Raw genomic sequence first — 19560 nt, forward strand, 5'->3', positions numbered from 1 at the left:
TAAAATCCACAAGCAAATTTGTACATATCAAAGCCTCAAAAACATATTGCAAATACAAATAATGACTTAGTAAAAATAAAAAAAATTATTTTATCAAAAGATTGCTACTCATTTTCACTCATTCCAGTCTTTGCTTTCACATTTTCTATTTTGCTGAAATATAATATGCTACTGGAATTGCTTTTTTCCTTCTGAAATCTTTCTTTTGCTTCTGACTTTTGGCACATTTTTATGGAATGTGGGTCTTAGAAGAGGGCGTTCACCTGTACCTACAGGTCAACCTATTTGGAATGACAAAAGTGGCAAAAGTCAAAAGCAAAAGAAAGATTCCAGATGCAGAATATTTCAGCAAACAGAAAAGAATGAAAGCAAAGAATGAGTAATGTTTAGCAATTGTTTTGAAAAATGTGTGACGTAACTCTTACACTTTGCATTTGCAAGATATTTTGGAGAATTTGAAATTTTGCTTGTGGATTTATTTTTTGATACATTTGGTACAAAATTCACTCCATACAAAGTGACATCATTTCAGTAAATGATAACATAGTAAAAGATGTTTATTTTATTTTGAAGCACATATAGAACAGTGTAAAAATCAGAGACCCATCATTTATTTAATTGCCAGACTAAATGAAACTGTCAGAAAAACACATACACTTAACAGAAATGACACAGAAGCATCAATAGCTATACATACAGTATATGTGTGTGTCCACATTCTGTCTTTATTACAGCTCCAATCTTTTCGAGAGACCTCCGTTCAGTTTTCAAAGAAATATGCAGGGATATTTTTCCACATCTCTAAATTTCAGTCTTGGAAGTTGAATTATCTGCTTGTTACATTACAAATGACCCCAAACACAATGATGTTAAGGTCTAGACTCTGGCGGTCTGGTGTCTGGTGATCTGAGGTCTGGTGTGGCGAGTCCATTGTTTTGAGAACACCCGCAGCTTCTTTGATCTGCAAATGTTCTTGTTTTTTCTTTAGTTCCTTTTTTCTGTAACGGCTTCTTGACAGCTAAAAATACTTTCAGACTCATAGTGCTGAGTTGTCTTCTCACAGTCGAAAAATGGACAGGAACTCCTGTGGATTTATATGAAGGTAACAGTACTGGTGGTCTATGTGGTCTTTTGCAGTTGTTAGAAGTTCCGTTTCTCTACATCTTCTAACGTTGTTGTTTTTTTAACTCCAGTTTTTGCACTTTATCTTTCCTTATGCAAGTTGGTTATCTTACACCTAATCGGAATTATCTGTTTAAAAATGTCTCCTGAAAATGTCGACCATTGCATATTAAATGTAGTAGAGGCAGCAACTTTGGCTTATGTACACTATATTTCCAAAAGTATTCGCTCATCTTGCTTCACACGCATATGAACTTGAGTGACATCCCATTCTTAATACATAGAGTTTAATATAATGTCGGCCCACCCTTTGCAGCAATAACAGCTTCAACTCTTCTGGGAAGGCTTTCCACAATGTTTAGGACTGTGTTTATGGGAGGACTGTTTATGGCAGTTTTGGACCATTCTTCCAGAAGCCCATTTGAGAGGTCAGACACTGACGTTGGTTGAGAAGGCCTGGCTCGCAGTCTCTGCTCTAATTCATCCCAAAGGTGTTCTATCGGGTTGTCAGGACTCTGCGCAGGCCAGTCAAGTTCTTCCATACCAAACTCACTCATCCATGTCTTTATGGACCTTGCTTTGTGCACTGGTGCTCAGTCATGTTGGAACAGGAAGGAGGCCGTCCCCAAACTGTTCCCACAAAGTTGGGAGCATGAAATTGTCCAAAATCTTTTGGTCTGCTGAAGCATTAAGAGTTCCTTTCATTGGAACTAAGGGGCCGAGCCCAACACCTGAAAAAACAACCCCACACCATAATACCCCCTCCACCAAACTTTACACTTGGCACAGTGCAGTCAGCCAAGTACCATTCTCCTGGCAACCTCCAAACCCAGACTCGTCTGTTATATTGCCAGATGGAGAAGCGTGATTCGTCACTCCAGAACACGTCTCCACTGCTCCAGAGTCCAGTGGCGGTGCTTTACACCACTGCATTCGATACTTTGTATTGCATTTTGGGATTGTAAGGTTTATATGCAGCTGCTCGGCCATGGAAACTCATTCCATGAAGGTCTCTATGCTGTTCTTGAGCTAATCTGAAGGTCACATGAAGTTTGGAGGTTTGTAGTGATTGACTCTGCAGAAAGTTGCCGACATCCGCGCACTATATAATACCACTGACAGTTGAATGTTTAATACTTAGTAGCGAGGAAATTTCACAACTTGTCTTGTTGATGGTACCACGCTGGAATTCACTGAGCTCCTGAGAGCGACCCATTCTTTCACTAATGTTTGTAGAAGCAGTCTGCAGGAATAGGGGCTTGGTTTTATACATCTGTGGCCATGGAAGTGACTGGAACACCTGAATTCAATTATTTGGATGGGTGAGTAAATACTTTTGGAAATATAGTGTATTTTACCATTTTTTCACTTTTATTGTTTAGAGTACTCCTGTTTTATTGATATACAGCAATTTTAATTGTTTGCAGATTACACTGTTTAACAATCCATTTAAATGTAACTAAAATATGCTGATACAACCTTAAAGGTCTGGAAGCCTTCATAACACATTGATATGGAATGGAGAGCCGGGTATGTGCTCATCCCCCCATTTCACTGCTAATATATATTTGCCCCTCTCTTTAAGAGTGTAGTTGATACTGTACTGATTTTTGCCCAAGTGTCTGACCGTCACTCTCTCACAGGGAACTGTGGGCCCAAGCATGCCAACAAACAGCATATTTCTCCCTGTGGAACACAAACACACAGTATACCATTACATTTAAATTGTGCTAATAGCACTATAATCTGATTATTATGATGATTTCAGTGATGTGTGCAAAACGTTCAACAAACATTTTCTTATACTAGTAATAGAAGTGCTATGCACTTGTCAGAGTGTAGAAACTCAGGCTTTGAGGAAACTGGTGAACTCACCAGCTTTACTGCAGTCCACATAGAAGGTGTTTTTCTGACCAATACTAGCCTCACTCAGTCCTGGCCCATGGCTGGTGATTTCAGAGACATTAGACAAAAGAATAGACTCAGCACTGCAGGTGCATGTGGAGTTTAGGCTTGACCCAGGCTGCAAGGATTCAGCACAGCCACTGCTCATCAGCCCATGATCTAAGCGTGAAAAATAAAGCAAAATCTAATGTATAAATTACAGTTATTACAATAATTGTCACATTACAAATAACCTTTATATTGTTTCCACAATATATACAAATGAAAGTGATGTTTGTACATACCAGTGGCCTTGTGTCTTTCTAATCCTTCTAGAGAATACTCACTATTTTCAGTGAGGGCATTGACTGACACAAGAAAAGGACTTGCTGAAATGTGCTGCTCATTAAACAAGATAGACACCTGGTAGTTGCCTGAAACACACAAGCTCTTAACAATCAACTAACAGGTCACAAATCAACCTTTCTTATTAGTTAAAGCTAATTTTTGTAAAGTTAAATTCAAACACAGGTTCCTGGACAACACTGCCAACTACCGTAGTGGGTCAACTCAATGCTATATAATTGATATTCCTCCAGCAAACACTGTCTTCCATAACATCCCAATATTCCTGACTTTTTCAGACAACTTGATTCAATGATTTATCCATTTTTATAAGGTTAGAAGTCCCACCAAATATGGAAAAACATTTGCATAAATTACATTTTTCCGAATTGTCTCAGACGTACGTTGTACTATTACATGGTTGTGTCACATTGCCAATGACCTCTTTATCTGGAAAAGGATCAGTGCAGGAGGACACGATATTGGAGGAATATTATTTTCTCCAGTAAAATTATGCAAATCAATTATAATCACAGTGCTGTTATTTATGATACAATCAGAATTTGGCATTTCAGTTCAGATTAGAATATGCATCACTTCTTCACCTCACAGCTAGGAACCCCTCTTTTATGCCATCCAGACTACAACTGTTGGAGGGCTTGTAGTGTTAGGACTATGAGAGACCTTTAAACGGGACCTTTGTTTAGAGCCGTTTCAAGAGGAACACCACCTTGCTAGAAATATATTTTTTTCAGGTACCTACAAGTTAGTGATGATATATAGACATATAGACCCAACTATTAGAATGCTAATCCTCTAAATAAAAATAATTGGCTAAAACTGGATATTAATGCAGGACATGCGTCCTCTATTTATAAGCCCTTTTACAAGCTACTCTAACACCTTTTATGGATGAGATTAGAGAGGGTAGATATTGTGTCCAGTGAACACTTGGGAAAAATTGTCTCATTTAGTTTAAAGCATTCCATAAATTGTACACATTATAGTAATATATGTCACAAAGGAAAAACATCCTTGTGACAAATATTATTTCACAGAAGCATCTCATGCAGTAGTGGAGGTGGGGTTGTATGGTTTGTCAGGAAAGGTTTTTGCATATCTGAAAATGTTGCAGGAGTAAATTTGCACATGTAAACCTCTTTTGTACTTTCTGACTCCAATTGTAGCAATAAAAGAACAGACTAACAAATAACTGCTGACACAAAGTGCTTTCCTAAGTAACTTCATAATGTAATCTCACCAGGCTCTTCGACAGTATAGGATACACTACAGGATCCGTCTTTGTGATCATCTAAGTGGAGTTCAGTGTGTCCTGGCCCTTCCACTGAGACACACAGGCTGCCTTCTCCTGCCTCACGTGCCCAGATATTAAAATCAGCTGCAAAGGAGATTCGGTAAATTCAGAAGATGTGACTTAATTTCAGTATTAAACTTTATATTGATGGTCCCCTACACAACAGCTGGAGATTATCAATGATTAGCAGTTAAATGATGTGAGGTTTAAATTTAGTGAAAAGGTAGGGTTAATTTAATAGATATTTAGTTGAATGAAAGTTAACAACAGGATAAGCACCTACAAAGTCACTGTGTGGCCCATCAAAATAAAGTGTTCCCAAGTTCAAGTCACATGATAGATGAATCATTTTCAGCAAACATGAAACACATCCATGCAAATTCATTGTGGGAAATCAGCAAGTCATTTAAATTTTACAACAGGTGGGCCACCTAAAGCTACACCAAGTAACATTACTTGCACTATACTATCATTACTATCCTTCACAGTACTACACATACAGCATAACAATACAACCACCTCCTTGTTTCTACACTCACTGTTCACATTACCAGCTCCACTTACTATATTGGTGCACTTTGTAGTTCTACAATTACAGTTTATAATCCATCTGTTTTCCTGCATACTTTATTAGCCCCCATTTACCCTGTTCTTCAGTGGTCAGGACCCTCATGGAACCTCACAGAGCAGGTACTATTTGGGTGATGGATCAGGATCCAGGTCCAAAAAGTAAAAACCCTCCCCAAGATTTTGTTACAACTGCTTGACTTCTCTAATTTGCTCAAACCAACACAAAGGTGTTCAGGTGGTGGGAACAAAATCCTGGGGAGTCAAATCCTCTAGTCATAATAATGCCTGAAAAGTGTACATATACAATCTTATGCAGGTTTTGGCACCCCTGTTAAATCACATATTTGTTGACATCTTCTACAAGCTTGAATATGCCATATTTCCGCAAAAATGAACAATTTCTCATTTTTTTTTTTTTTTTTTTTGGGGGGGTAGCAAATAAATGGTAACTATGCATTTAAAAAATGCAGGACTGTGTTCCCTGTTAACCGGGGTTGCCCAAACTTTTACCTACCTGACCTAGAATTTCAGAGTTTAGAGTTTCTCCCAGACCTGATAAGCTCTGTAAATGTTAAATAACTGACATGGGAAACACTGAGCTGTGAATTACTGCAGACATCTAGTCCAAGAGTAGAAAACACCAATAAAGACTGTGGAGTGATACCTGGTATCTTTGCGTGAGCCCCATGGAGGCCCTGTCCCCACATCTGAACTTTGGCTGCGCCTCCCTCCCCAAGAGGTCCAACAGTGTACTGTAGAGGAGAGCCTTCAATCTCCTGGCCACGGCTCTTCATGCTCACACTGTAGACACCCATCTCCTCTGGCACAAAGCTCACTGCATAGGTGTCCCTGTCTGTTGCAGTGACCATAGCTTCTGCTGCCATCCCTGAAGGAGCAGACACTTTGGCAGCCATGGTCTCCATATCAATTCCTGGAATGAAGATGATGTTTTTTTAGTTTTGAATGCATCATGGTAGTGATGTCACAACCATGAACAAATTTACCACTTTAAAATGTTATGTAATGAGCACATATAAGTAGACTAATAATGTACAACAAAAACATATCTTTAAAGTTCTAATCTGGACACAAAAACCAGCAGAGCCCTACGAGCAACCCGTAATGATCCACAATACAGCTCATACTGCTACAACAGGCCTAAAATCACCCAGATATATATTCAAGCTCATACTCTACCAGATATCTTGAATGTTAAGCTGCATTCTTTGCCTATATTGGCAGTCAAGGGGGGTTTCTGGTAGTGAGTAATGCTCTGTCTCATCAGTTCACCATCTGACACTTCTGCTAAGAAAGGGCTCCCTGTGGAGAAACATCAGAACCCTGTGGTCATTCACATTTAATTTCAATTATATTAAGTTTAATGTGTTGATGGGCTAAAGTACCTTTTCTTTTGTGGTCATAGCAAAAAATCAACAAAAAACAAACCTTCTCAACACAGACATGTGTCATGAGTGAGGAGCAAAATATAGTTACTCCAGGACAGCAGTAAACAACAGTGTAAATGGAAAATAAATACAATAAATACAGACAATAGATGATACAAAGACTATAAAATGGACTAAAACATAGTGGGTGAAGCACCTAACTGATCTGATATGATATCACCTGTAATAGTTTACCTTGTACGTGTACGTCAGAGAATCTGATAAACACTTTGTAGGTGCCTGGTTTGCTTGGGCAGTATGATATTCTACAGGCTCCATCTTCTAACTCCTCTGTGTGAATGACCACATTAGTTGGGCCCTCAATGGCAACAGTCAGACCACCATAGCCTGCAGGCCATATCACAATATGTACATATGAGAAAGCTTGAAACATCTAGATTTAAATTCATAGCTATAAATATAAAAAGAATAAAAATATATATTTAAAAATAAATACAAATATAATTTTTTTTCTAAAAAAGTGCAGAGTTCAACAAATGTATTAAGACGTCATTTTACCAGCATCCCGTGTGTTGACCACAAACTCAGATATGTGGTTAGTGCGTCCACTGTGCAGGCCTGGTCCGAACACTTTTACCTTGCTGGCATCACCTATGTCTGACAGGTTAATGCACACAGGGATCGGGCTGCTTCTCACATGCTTCCCATCTTTCTTAATGCTCACCAGATGGTCTCCCACCTCTCTAGGAATGAACGATATACCTGTATAGAATTGCATGAGGTAGTCATGAACACTGAGATGCAAAAGTTTGAACAGCTGTGGTCAAATTACATGTTTTGTTGGTTTTCTAAGTGAAAATGATTTACCACATCCTCTACAGGGAACTTAAAAAGTAAAAAATAATAAAACATTACATATAAAATGTGCCACAATGTTTGCTCAACGAAACTGTCTGTTTTATTTTTTTTTAACCAATAAATTAAATTCAGAAAATAAACTGTAATTGTGCATCAAAATATGTGAAAGTGTGTTCTCTGTAGAAGCTGTGCTCTTATTTTTCTTTAAAATAATCAACAAAAAAATTACATTTGCATACAACCATATTTGAAAGTATATATTGCTTGATCTTTATATATCTAATGCATCATGATGCATCAATCTGAGGGTGTAATAATATTAAATTAACATATGCATTGAGGTATGCACTCACTATGGCCAAAAAAAAATCTGATAAAAAGGAAAAAAGTGTACTGTTTTTATTGTCCATATGTGTAAATCATTCCCCACTGACATTTGCAATCTGTAGTGAAGTTTAAGGTGCCATGCACTGAAGTATTCCTTAACAATCATAATTTACTTAAATCACTGTAAGGTAAGCATTCATACCACTGATTCCTAAGAAATTCCATAACATGGTCCAATAATCTTTTAAACATCACCCTTTTCCTGTACTGTGACATATACATTATTATATCTCTCACCAATATGGCTGTCAGGTTGCCTCTTTAGCGAACAGGGCACATCTTGTCTTGTGGGTGATGAGATGCTTGCAGTGAGCAGACTGATGTCCTCCTCTGTAATGTCCAGAGCAAAGTCCACTGCAGTGCCAAGTTTAACCTGAGATTTCCTCAGGCTGCCATCTGGGTTGGAATTTAATGGGAAAAGTATGCGTCAAACTCATCTAGAGCTGAATGAGCAGGACACCATATCAGGGGTTTTGTGATTTGCTGAGGTTTTCTTACCAGTGATCTTAGCTTTAAAAGGGCTGCCACTGATATGCATGTCATTATGCCGGACGTGGATCTTGTATTCGCCAGGTTGTGTTGGCAGGTACGTCACAGTGCAGGTGCCATCTTTATTGTCAAAACAGCACACCTCTGATTCAGACGCTCCCTCGACTGTAATGTCCAGTTCTCCTGAAATAGTTACAGATATCCACTTTTACTGACTAGAAACACTGACCTTGCACTCTATTCACTCACACAAAGACATAACAACAACATCTCAGTCTATTAATATATAATAGCATTGCAGGATTTCTGAAATTTTGCATTCAAGAAAGGTTCTATACAAATGAGCTGTACCCAAATCAGTACTCATATTATTATTTGTATCACAGATCTACAAATATATATTAGCAATATAAAGACACAGTTAGAGCTTTTACACATGTCAGTGTCACTGCTAGGTTTACAGCAAAAAAAAAATAAAAAATAATGTTAAGGGGCTAGAGGATCATAAATTATGGCTTTAGTCTATAAAGAAACACCACAAAGGTGGACCTATAATGTAGATGCTTCTAATGAAGTGGCCAGAAAGTGGCCTCTGAGTGTAACACACTAATTCTCACTTGTGATGCCACCTGGTGGTGAATTATTTTCTTAAATTTAGTCAAAGAATGTCATCTTCCTTTGTTATCCTGCAGTACTAAGTACAATAAGAACAGTAAGAAAGATTATTACTAAGAATTGCATATTTTGACAAATCTTTACAGTTGATAAACTGAAGTGAGCTACTCACCTATAGCTGTATCCTCATGGTAAATGGTAAAGGCTGCTGTTTCATGTGTAACTCCATACACCAGCCCACGGCCATGAGCTTTCACACAGCGGTTCATGGAACTGTTCACATAATACTGCAGAGAGAGCTCTAGAGGAAGAATTTTAATTTTAAATAGGACAGTCTGAGCACTTATCATACAATCAGGTCTTGCCATTGGATGGGATATTTAGCCTTGAGCACTGCTCCATCTGTCGTAACAAGATCAAGATGCTGTTATATGTAGATCAGTATGAAAGTGCCTGAACTGAGGATACCTAAGGAAGCAGTTTACTACACAACAAATCATGTGTAAAATGTGTCGATCCAGCTTAAATCAATGCAATTCCATTTAGTTTTGTCATTAATATAAAAACTACAAAGTGGAGCAACAGGGTTTCAATTTCACCATGTACTCACAGACTGCAATGAAATGTACCACATAAGCAAAGGACAGTAGGGATCTAACAATAAATATTACCTAAATAAGTACAGCACTCGTGACCAAGGAGGATAAGTGACTTAGAAGATGATCGATTTTATCTAATTATCAGAGGCTTCTGCACAAATTTTTGGTGGCCAGTATCCCACTGGACAGGATATTTATGGGATATCTATCTGTTGAAAAAAACTCAAGATGTAGTCATATGTAGATCAGTATGAAAGTGCTTGATCTGAAGATACCTAAGGGAACAGTTTACAACACAACCAATAATTTCATATGTGTAAAATGTGTGGATCCATCTTAAACCAATACAGCTGATCATGGCAGCTTGAATGCATTCCATCTTTAAAGCAAAAGGGGCACATACTAAATACAAACACATTCACTGAAATCGTTATGTTGATTAATTTAATTTGCGATTTAAAAATTTTATGACATTAGAGTGCAAAATGAAAGCAGTTTCACTGGTGGTCTCAGAATTTTGGACCCTACAGTATGTGTTAAGAAGGTAAGGTAATGTCTGACCTGGTATATCAGCTGCACAAGATTTAATGAGAACATGATGTAGACCCTCTTCTGTGGGACTGAACTTTAGTGTAATGGTGCCATCACCACTTTCAATGATGTCAAGTTGTGCTGTCATTCCAGAAGGCATGATCACCTTGCCTGAGAACATTAGAAACATGATTAGAAACAACCATCTTCACTCTGAAAAGGAGTCAGTGAATCCACAAACTCTCACCTGAGATTTCGCCTTCCCCCAATTGCATCACCATGTCAAACATCATGAGTCCTGCTTGATTTGTGAAGCCTAAAGGTGTCAATTCTCTGCCCAAAACCTGTGAAGTGCTGGAAATGTTAGCACTGTGTCTTTTACAGATGATATTTCATGAAGAAATTTCATGTCATGGATTCTCACTTTGCTATCCAGGGCCGTTTCTGTGGTTAGATCATGCTGAGGCAGGACATTAAACACGGTTGGACTGTCAAAAACAGCAAGAGGACAAAGAGAACAGTGCAACAATTACTAGGTTACACTCTTAAAAACAGACATGCTAAAAGGGTTCTTTAAAGAGATGCTGTAGAAGACCCATTGCCGTTGTATTCCTTTAAAGAACCATGCACTGAAAGGTTCTTGAGCGAATCAAAGATGGATCTCCACTGGCATCCCTCCATCCCTTTTGGCATCTTTATTGTTATGAGCATGTTTGTTGGTCTGTTTTACTGTTTCTGCATAGCCTTACCTACAGAAAGCCTCCTCACCAGCATGTCTGACAACTAGAGAATGTGCACCCTCCTCAGATGGAGTGTAGGTTACGTGATATGTCCCATCCGCATTGTCTAGTACTTTTAGAAGATCTATAGTACCTGAAAATCACAAAAATTTCACTTTTACTGTAAGTCAATGTAATGAAGTACACATTTTATTGCCTTTTTTGACAGCAACAATATGTATCTGAATCCAGTGCTGGGCAAATACATATGACGATCTTACCATCAGGTTTGACTACTGCCGCGGTCTCTGGTGCTGCTCCAGTGCTGCTGCATTTTAAAGCAAAAGTGTGGGAAATTTCAATATGGATTCTGGGATTTAATTTCTGGTCTGAAATCTCTATGATGTCTCTCTGCTCTTCAATTCCTCCTTTCTGTTTATTTGTAGGCAAGACGTGGAACTTCGATGAGCTGAAATAAATGTAGCACATGCATATACAGTATCTCACAAAAGTGAGTACACCTCTCACATTTCTGCAAATATTATATATTTTCATGGGACAACACTATAGAAATGAAAATTGGATATAACAAAGTAGTCAGTGTACAGCTTGTATAGCAGTGTAGATTTACTGTCCTCTGAAAAGAACTCAACACACAGTCATTAATGTCTAAATAGCTGGCAACACAAGTGACTACACCTCAAGGTGAACATGTCCAAATTGTGCTCAAATATTTGCAGAGATGTGAGGGGTGTACTCACTTTTGTGAGATACTGTATGCAGGAAATAAGCAACAACTTGTCAATGAGAGATAACAGAACATTGATACAGTTGACTCTGTGACAGCTAATGGCAGTCAGAATTTTTAGCCAAACGTGACTGAGCAAGTGATCATCCCAAAGTCTAAAAATTATGACGCCAATGCTGTATGCCTGAAAAAGTCTCACCTGATAAAAGACTCGTCATCTGCATATTTGACCATCAAAGAGTGAGGGCCTTCCACAGAGTGAGAACAGTTCACTCTGTAGGTTCCATCTCCATTGTCTTTGATGTCCACCAGCTCAGTCTCACCTGAAACCATATAATACTGACTGCTGCACTCATTTAGACATCCAGATATCTGATGTGATCTAAGAAAAAGTATCATCTCACCATTTGGAGTCATCAGAACCACAGTCTCTGGGGGCTTCCCCGTTTGACTGCTGTTGATTCTGAACGTCTGAGGAACCTGGGAACAAATTCCTGACTCCAGGCCGAGGCCATAAATCTTCATCTCTTCTTTGTCATCCTTTGGAATTACTTGGAACTCGTAGGGACTGTAACACATACTTATAATGAGAAAAAGATGTGGCTACATTTTACCAGTCAGCAAGTAATTCTAAAGACCTAAGCTGGGTCTAGGATAAAATATATCCTTACAGTGCACCATGAAATATTGTCTTACCTTCTAAATGCATCTTCATCCGTGTATTTGACCATTAGGAAGTGAGAGCCTTCCACGACGGGTGAGTAAGCCGCAGAATAAGTTTCATCACCATTGTCTGATATGTCAACAAGTTTGACTGTACCTAAAGTACAAAAACAAGAAAATATTTTTTGTCAATATTTTATGTATCTTTGAAAACAGAAGCAAAAAAATATTTGTTAAATGAGAAAAAAATTATTCTCACCATCTGGCTTCACCACAGCAACAGTCTCTGGTGCTTCTCCTGTGCTGCTGCAGTCAATGGTGAATGTTTGAGGAGTTCTAGCGCAGATTTCTGACTCCAGGCTAGGTCCATATATTCCAGTCTTTTTCTTCAGTTCCTCCACCAGGTCATGGTCTGTGTCAGCATTAGTACTGGGCAGCACATAGAACCTGAAGGGGCTGCAGTTCCATTCACATACACAGGATTTATTGCAAATTAAATATTAATCAATAGCACATATTGATATGATTATTTTGTTTGTTTTTAATCAGATAAAGTTAACAGGATTAGGAAACCTAACCTGCAGTATGAATCATCTGTCACATGTTTAACCATCAAAGAGTGAACCCCATCAACAGAGGGTGAGTAGTTCACTATATAAGTGCCATCTCCATTGTTTTTAACTTCAAGCTGCTCCATCAAACCTGCCACCAAACAAAATAGAAGAAGTTCAAGTTTGTATAAGATAAAAAAATAAAACCTTGAATGTACCAAAACATCATCAGCTGATTCTTACCATATGGTGTGAGTATGGATATAACCTGTGGTGTGTCTCCTGTCTTGCGGCAGTCTATCACGAAAGTCTGCGGACTTTGGCTACAGATGCCAGAGTCCAGGCCTGGTCCACTGACCTGCACCTCTTTCACTGCCTCAGCTGAAAGTACTTGGAACCCTAAAGGGCTTTGGGACACAAGTAACAATAAGTTTTACATTTTTCCTTATGTCGCATATGCACAAGCTCATACATCAAGTACAGGTGACCAAATGAAACTGTTGACCAAAGATGGACAAAGGAAAATGGGCTTAGACCATGGGTTTACACTAATCTTTCAGAAGAGGATATACACTCATACTTGCAGTATTTGTCCTCTCCTGCAATTTTCACCAGCAATCCATGAGGACCCTCCATACATGGAAAGAAGCTGACTGAATAAGTCCCATCTTCATGGTCTTTAGCCTGTAGCATTTCAGTTGTACCTGTTCATTTAAAATATAAAACTTTAACATTCAGTAAAATGTAAAAGTCCTTACTTTATTTATTTAATTTCCAGTCAAAACAGCAATTAAATTGTTAATAATTACAAGTTATTCATTTTTCTGGAGGCATCTCTGGGGAGATAAAACAGAAGAAAACCCACTTGCATAAGGAAGAGGAAGTCAAAGGAAAAGAAGTAAAAAAAAAAACAAAACTGGAATTTCCAAAGCTGGAGACCAAAAAATGATTGAAAGATATAAAAACTGGGACTCCTAACAACCATGCAAACCTAGCAGACCACCAAAACTGTCACCATCAGACAAACAGTACTTAATGCTTTCGTCTTGAAAAGAAAGGAGAACCCTAAGCTCCATTTTTGCTTTTCTGCTTTTTCCAGACCCTGAAAAATGCTGTTTTGCATGGAAGTGAAATAAATGAAGGGTGGTCTCTCACTATCACACAGTACTGGATGTGCATTAAAATAAAATGAAGATCTTGTAATATATTATCATTTGTTGTCATGTTGTCACTTTGCTTTTAAGCGATCTTTAAATCTTACATTTTATCTACACTTTGATGTGTTGTAAGAAAGAGCATCCCTTATAAAGCGTTCTTACCATTAGGACATATTATGGCCACACCTTCTGGAACTCCTGTTAGGCTGCAGTCAATTGTGAACATCTGAGGTTGTTGCGCATGTATCCCTGACTCCAGACCTGGCCCAGTAACCTTTATCTGAGTCTTCTCTGTGGGAAGCACTTGAAACCCAATGGCTCTGAATAATAACAGATTATGAAATAAACCCACATATTAACTTCTCATTAACACATTAGCCCCTTTCAGAAAGGCCTAGGAATATGTATCTTCTATAATAACTCTAATTACTGCTTCACCTGCAAAAAGATTCCTCTTTGGCATATTTAAGGACAAAAGAATATGAGCCCTCCATGGAAGGGGCATATGCAGCAGTGCATGTTCCATCTCCATTGTCATGCACCTTAAGGAGATCAATTGTGCCTAAAGACATCAAGGAGAGAAAAAAAAAAAAATTACACTAGATGAAAAGCATTTGCTGAAATCACATTTTAAGAGATTCTTACCATCAGGTTTTACCACTACAGCAATCTCTGGTACCTCCCCAGTGTTGTTACAGTCTATTGTGAATGTCTGAGGGATGTTCTGATAGATGGCACCCATCAGTTCTTGGCCAGACACTTTTAGATCCTGAATTGGCATATTCTGGTCTCCAGCTTCAAGAACCGGAAGCACTTGAAACTTGAAGGCTCTAAAATGAGGCAAATATATTCTCAATGTAAGAGATGAGTTGTAAGAATTAGGAAATAAATAATTATATAGTTGTTGTCAGAACAAAACCTCTCCATTTTTGTTGTTTTTCAGTTTTTGGCATAATTTGAAAGTGCTTGTTGTCCTTTACACTGCGTGTAAATTTCATGATGAACAGACCAGCAGAAATGGCCCAAAATTACTTGGAAAAGAAGTCTGGTTCAATTGACTTACATTAAAAGTGAGGTAAGTTTTTTCCTTCTCTTGTAAAGTTACCATTTTGGAGATACAAAGTTTTGTTCTGACAGCAGGGGAAAATATATATATATATTTGGTTGAAATTAAGTCAATTACTTCAACTTGCTACCTGCTTAAAGACTCATCCTCTGCATTTTTGACCATTATAGAATGAGGGCCTTCCACAGAAGGAGAAAAGTTCACTGTATAAGTCCCATTTCCATTGTCTTTGACCTCCACCAGTTCAGTCTTACCTATTCCAATGATAAAGACTCACATTGGCTTATATAGCCTTGAAAAAAAAAGTGAAATCTGCCAATGTCTGTATCTTAATAATGTTTTTCTTACCATTTGGTGTCACAATAGCCACTGACTTGAGTGTCTCCCCAGTTGTGCTACAGTCTATGGTGAACGTCTGTGGTGCCTGACTACATAAGACAGACTTCATTCCTGTCCCAGAGAACTTCACCTTTGACTCTGGTTTAGCAGACCATCCTGCCATGTCTTGTCCAGAAATGTCCACGATCCTACTTATTTTGCTCTCCGAAGCATCAGGTTTGGGAAGCACTTGGAAACTGCAGGGGCTGAAATAATAAAACAGCTGGCACAATGACACAAATCATGATTCTGTCATTCCAGTGTTCCCCACTTGATTCTGGACTTACCTAGAGTTTGGATTATCCTCTGCATATCTCATCATTAAAGAGTGAGGATCTGTAGTGGTTGGTAAGCAGCTCACTACGAAGGTCTCATCTACACTGCTTTCATCCACCATCATCTCAGTCACTCCTACATTCATTAGCCCTAAAAAACAAACAAAAGATGAGCAGACTAGTCCAGTGTTTTAACGGTAGATAAGAAAAACTTAAGCTGAGATTTACCTTTCGGAGTAATCGCAACTGAAGACTGTGGAACTTTTCCAGTGGGTGCAAATCTTTGGGTGCAAATCCTTGACTCCACCTCTGGTGCTGAGATCTTTACATTAGTCATATCATCTGTAGGGAGTACGTGGAACTTGAATGCACTAGAAAATAATGAGGAAAAAATTTGCAGTTTTCATTTTACCAAGCTGTAAGATGGCTTTATATAGTTCAAGCAGAGTCTGGAAAAATCTATGTAAATCAGTGTAAATATGGATTACAAATCTAATTCAAAATCTATTTGTCTATGACAAAATTTGCCTTTGCCCTGGCAAATGACTATGAATCTCATTCCTTCTCTGAAGTACACTGATTAAAACAGATTAACAGTATCTCACCTACTAAAAGCATCCTCATCTGTATATTTCACTTCTAAAGAATGAAGGCCATCTATGTAGGGGCAGTAGACCACACTGTAAGTTCCATCTCCATTATCTGTTGCTTCGGCCAGATCAACTGAACCTAAAGCATCCAAAGAAACACGTTCACAGCAACAGAATAAGCATATATCCATCTTGCTGTAAATACATAGAAATAAACAAATAAAATGCATGTATGGTCTCACCACCAGGATTCACAATGACAACAGTCTCTGGTGCTGCTCCAGCACTGCTGCAGCCAATTGTGAAATTTTGAGGAGTTTTAGCACAATATTTTCCCTCCAAGCCTGGTCCATGTTTGTCCTTCTTACTCCTGCAGTCTTGAGCAAAGCTGCCATCATGTTTGGGCAGCACTTGAAACTTGAAAGGACTAAAAGTACATCACACATACAACAACACAGAAATAATTATGAGGCAGCATAAATCCAACACAAAATTTAGCCTAAACTAAAGTTTTCTCTGACCTGCTAAATGCAGTATCATCTCCATATTTGACCATTAACGAGTGAGGGCCTTCAACAGAAGGAGAATAGCTCACTGTGCAGGTCCCATCACCATTGTCTTCAACACCAAGTAATTCAATCAAACCTGAATCAATACAAATAAATTATAATACAACAGAGTCATTTCCATGACTGTTGGCAAGTAAAGATGGGTAAAAAAGTTCATGAAAAGACTAACTTGTGGTTAATTAAATAAGTCTTACACTGAAAAAACAGGGAACATATTAACATAAATAAAAACAGAATACGATGATTTGCAAATCCTTTTCAACCTATATTCAACTGAATACACTACAAAGACAAGATATTTAATGTTCAAACGGATAAACTTTATTGTTTTTTTGCAAATATTCACTCATTTTGAATTTGATGCCTGCAACACGTTCAAAAGAAGTTGGGACAGGGGCAACGAAAGACTGGGAAAGTTGAGGAATGCTCAATAAACACCTGTTTGGAACATTCCACAGGTGAAAAGGTTAATTGGAAACAGGTGAGTGTCATGACTGGGTATAAAGGGAGCATCCCTAAAATGCTCAGTCGTTCACAAGCAAGGACGGGGCGAGGTTCACCACTTTGTGAACAACTGCGTGAGCAAATAGTCCAACAGTTTAAGAACAACGTTTGTCAATGTGCAACTGCAAGGAATTTAGGGATTTCATCATCTACAGTCCATAATATCATCAAAAGATTCAGAGCATCTGGAGAAATCTCTGCAAGTAAGTGGCAAGGCAGAAAACCAACACTGAATGCCCGTGACCTTCGATCTCTCAGGCGGCGCTGCATTAAACACAGACATCATTCTGTAACGGATATTACCACATGGGCTCAGGAACACTTCAGAAAACCATTGTCAGTGAACTCAGTTCGTCGCTCCATCTACAAGTGCAGGTTAAAACTCTGCCATGCAAAGCGAAGCCACATATCAACAACACCCAGAAACGCCGCCAGCTTCTCTGGGCCCGAGCTCATCTGAGATGGATTGATGCAAAGTGGAAAAGTGTCCTGTGGTCTGACGAGTCCACATTTCAAATTGTTTTTGGAAATCATGGACGTCGTGTCCTCCAGGCCAAAGAGGAAAAGGATTGTCCGGATTGTTATCAGCGCAAAGTTCAAAAGCCAGCATCTCTGATGGTGTGGGGGTGTGTTAGTGCCCATTGCATGTGTAACTTGCACATCGGTGAAGACACCATTAATGCTGAAAGGTACATACAGGTTTTGGAGCAACATATGCTGCCATCCAAGCAACGTTTTTTTCAGGGACGTCCTGCTTATTTCAGCAAGACAATGCCAAGCCACATTCTGCACATGTTACAACAGTGTGGCTTCGTAGTAAAAGAGTGCGGGTACTAGACTGGCCTGCCTGCAGTCCAGACCTCTCTCCCATTGAAAATGTGTGGCGCATTATGAAGCGCAAAATATGACAACGGAGACCCCGGACTGTTGAACAACTGAAGTTGTACATCAAGCAAGAATGGGAAAGAATTCCACCTACAAAGCTTCAACAATTAGTGTCCTCAGTTCCCAAACGCTTATTGAGTGTTGTTAAAAGGAAAGGTGATGTAACACAGTGGTAAACACGCCCCTGTCCCAACTTCTTTGGAACGTGTTTCAGGCATCAAATTCAACATTAGTGAATATTTGCAAAAAACAATAAAGTTTATCTGTTTGAACATTAAATACCTTGTCTTTGTAGTGTATTCATTTGAATATGGGTTGAAAAGGATTTGCAAATCATTTTATTCTGTTTCTATTTATGTTTTACACAACGTCCCAACTTCATTGGAATTGGGGTTGTATTTTTGCTTAAAAAATTGATAACAGTTGTTGTTTTCTGTCCATTAAAATATTTTTTCCTCATATTTACAGCTTGAGATTGAGCAAATTAACCACAGACATTTTGTCATGAACATTTTACCTACACAATATATAGTCATAAAGATTATTTTAGTTTCCATGAGACTAAAAAGAACAATTAATACATTGACCGAAAACCTATGCTCAACTAAAACTAGGTGTCTAGACAAAAAAGTGTCTTCATTTAAAAAAATAAAGATTAAATTCATATGCCTCCAAAATATTAATGCCCTATATGAAAAATGACACTGTACTTTTGTCTCACATTCCTCTTTTCATTCAAAGACTTTTTTGTTCAAGACAAAAAAGTTCTGCTGTTCATCTAGAGTGACCACAAAGAATAACATCTTTACCTTTGGAATTCATCATAGTGATAGAAGTAGGCAGCTTCCCATGTTCTCTGCAGTCAATTGTGAACACTTGAGGAGTTTGAGTACAAATTCCAGACACCAAACCTGGTGCAGTAACAATACTTTGCAAAGGATACTCAGCATCCAGCACATGGAATTCATAGGGACTGTAAAAAAAGGCATTGTTTGAGGCACATACAAAATGCAGATGGAAAAACGCAAAGAACTTCATAGCACATACTTTATTAAAAGATTTTACAAGATGATCAGTCTCACCTACTAAAGGCCTCCTCATCTGTATATTTTACTGCCAGTAAGTGTGAGCCACCTGTGGTTGGGGAACAGGTAACTGTATAGGTTCCATCTCCATTGTCAGTCAGTTCAAGCACCTCAACTGTACCTACAAAGATCAAGAGGGGAAATATGAAGGATCACTCAACTCACAACATCGCTGTCATATCACTTTTTTGCACATCTGGATAAGACAGCTGCCTTTTATATTTTACATTACAATGAAATACCAATAGA

General features: G+C 38.4%; 1 protein-coding gene across 1 annotated transcript in view; it reads right to left on the reverse strand.

The window, feature by feature from the left end:
- Positions 1-2411: 2411 nt before the first annotated feature.
- flnb (filamin B, beta (actin binding protein 278)) overlaps positions 2412-19560 on the reverse strand; it is a 29112-nt gene continuing 11963 nt past the window's right edge. The window contains exons 19-53 of the mRNA XM_017712689.2: positions 19309-19432; positions 19036-19199; positions 16790-16913; positions 16511-16695; positions 16284-16407; positions 15907-16049; positions 15691-15829; positions 15374-15609; positions 15156-15279; positions 14605-14789; positions 14398-14521; positions 14122-14279; positions 13383-13506; positions 13046-13209; positions 12830-12953; positions 12511-12707; positions 12285-12408; positions 11993-12156; positions 11788-11911; positions 11122-11309; positions 10871-10994; positions 10546-10609; positions 10369-10465; positions 10152-10292; positions 9164-9292; positions 8386-8559; positions 8125-8283; positions 7201-7404; positions 6877-7029; positions 6434-6556; positions 5901-6167; positions 4613-4750; positions 3312-3440; positions 2998-3186; positions 2412-2808 (exon numbers count right to left, since the gene is read on the reverse strand). Of these exons, the coding sequence (XP_017568178.2) occupies positions 2621-2808; positions 2998-3186; positions 3312-3440; positions 4613-4750; positions 5901-6167; positions 6434-6556; positions 6877-7029; positions 7201-7404; positions 8125-8283; positions 8386-8559; positions 9164-9292; positions 10152-10292; positions 10369-10465; positions 10546-10609; positions 10871-10994; positions 11122-11309; positions 11788-11911; positions 11993-12156; positions 12285-12408; positions 12511-12707; positions 12830-12953; positions 13046-13209; positions 13383-13506; positions 14122-14279; positions 14398-14521; positions 14605-14789; positions 15156-15279; positions 15374-15609; positions 15691-15829; positions 15907-16049; positions 16284-16407; positions 16511-16695; positions 16790-16913; positions 19036-19199; positions 19309-19432 (5318 nt within the window). The 3' untranslated portion in view covers positions 2412-2620. The remainder of the gene's footprint in view (positions 2809-2997; positions 3187-3311; positions 3441-4612; positions 4751-5900; positions 6168-6433; positions 6557-6876; positions 7030-7200; positions 7405-8124; positions 8284-8385; positions 8560-9163; positions 9293-10151; positions 10293-10368; positions 10466-10545; positions 10610-10870; positions 10995-11121; positions 11310-11787; positions 11912-11992; positions 12157-12284; positions 12409-12510; positions 12708-12829; positions 12954-13045; positions 13210-13382; positions 13507-14121; positions 14280-14397; positions 14522-14604; positions 14790-15155; positions 15280-15373; positions 15610-15690; positions 15830-15906; positions 16050-16283; positions 16408-16510; positions 16696-16789; positions 16914-19035; positions 19200-19308; positions 19433-19560) is intronic.

The sequence above is a fragment of the Pygocentrus nattereri genome, chromosome 9 (genome assembly GCF_015220715.1).
Source record: "Pygocentrus nattereri isolate fPygNat1 chromosome 9, fPygNat1.pri, whole genome shotgun sequence".
Taxonomy (NCBI): Eukaryota; Metazoa; Chordata; class Actinopteri; order Characiformes; family Serrasalmidae; genus Pygocentrus; species Pygocentrus nattereri.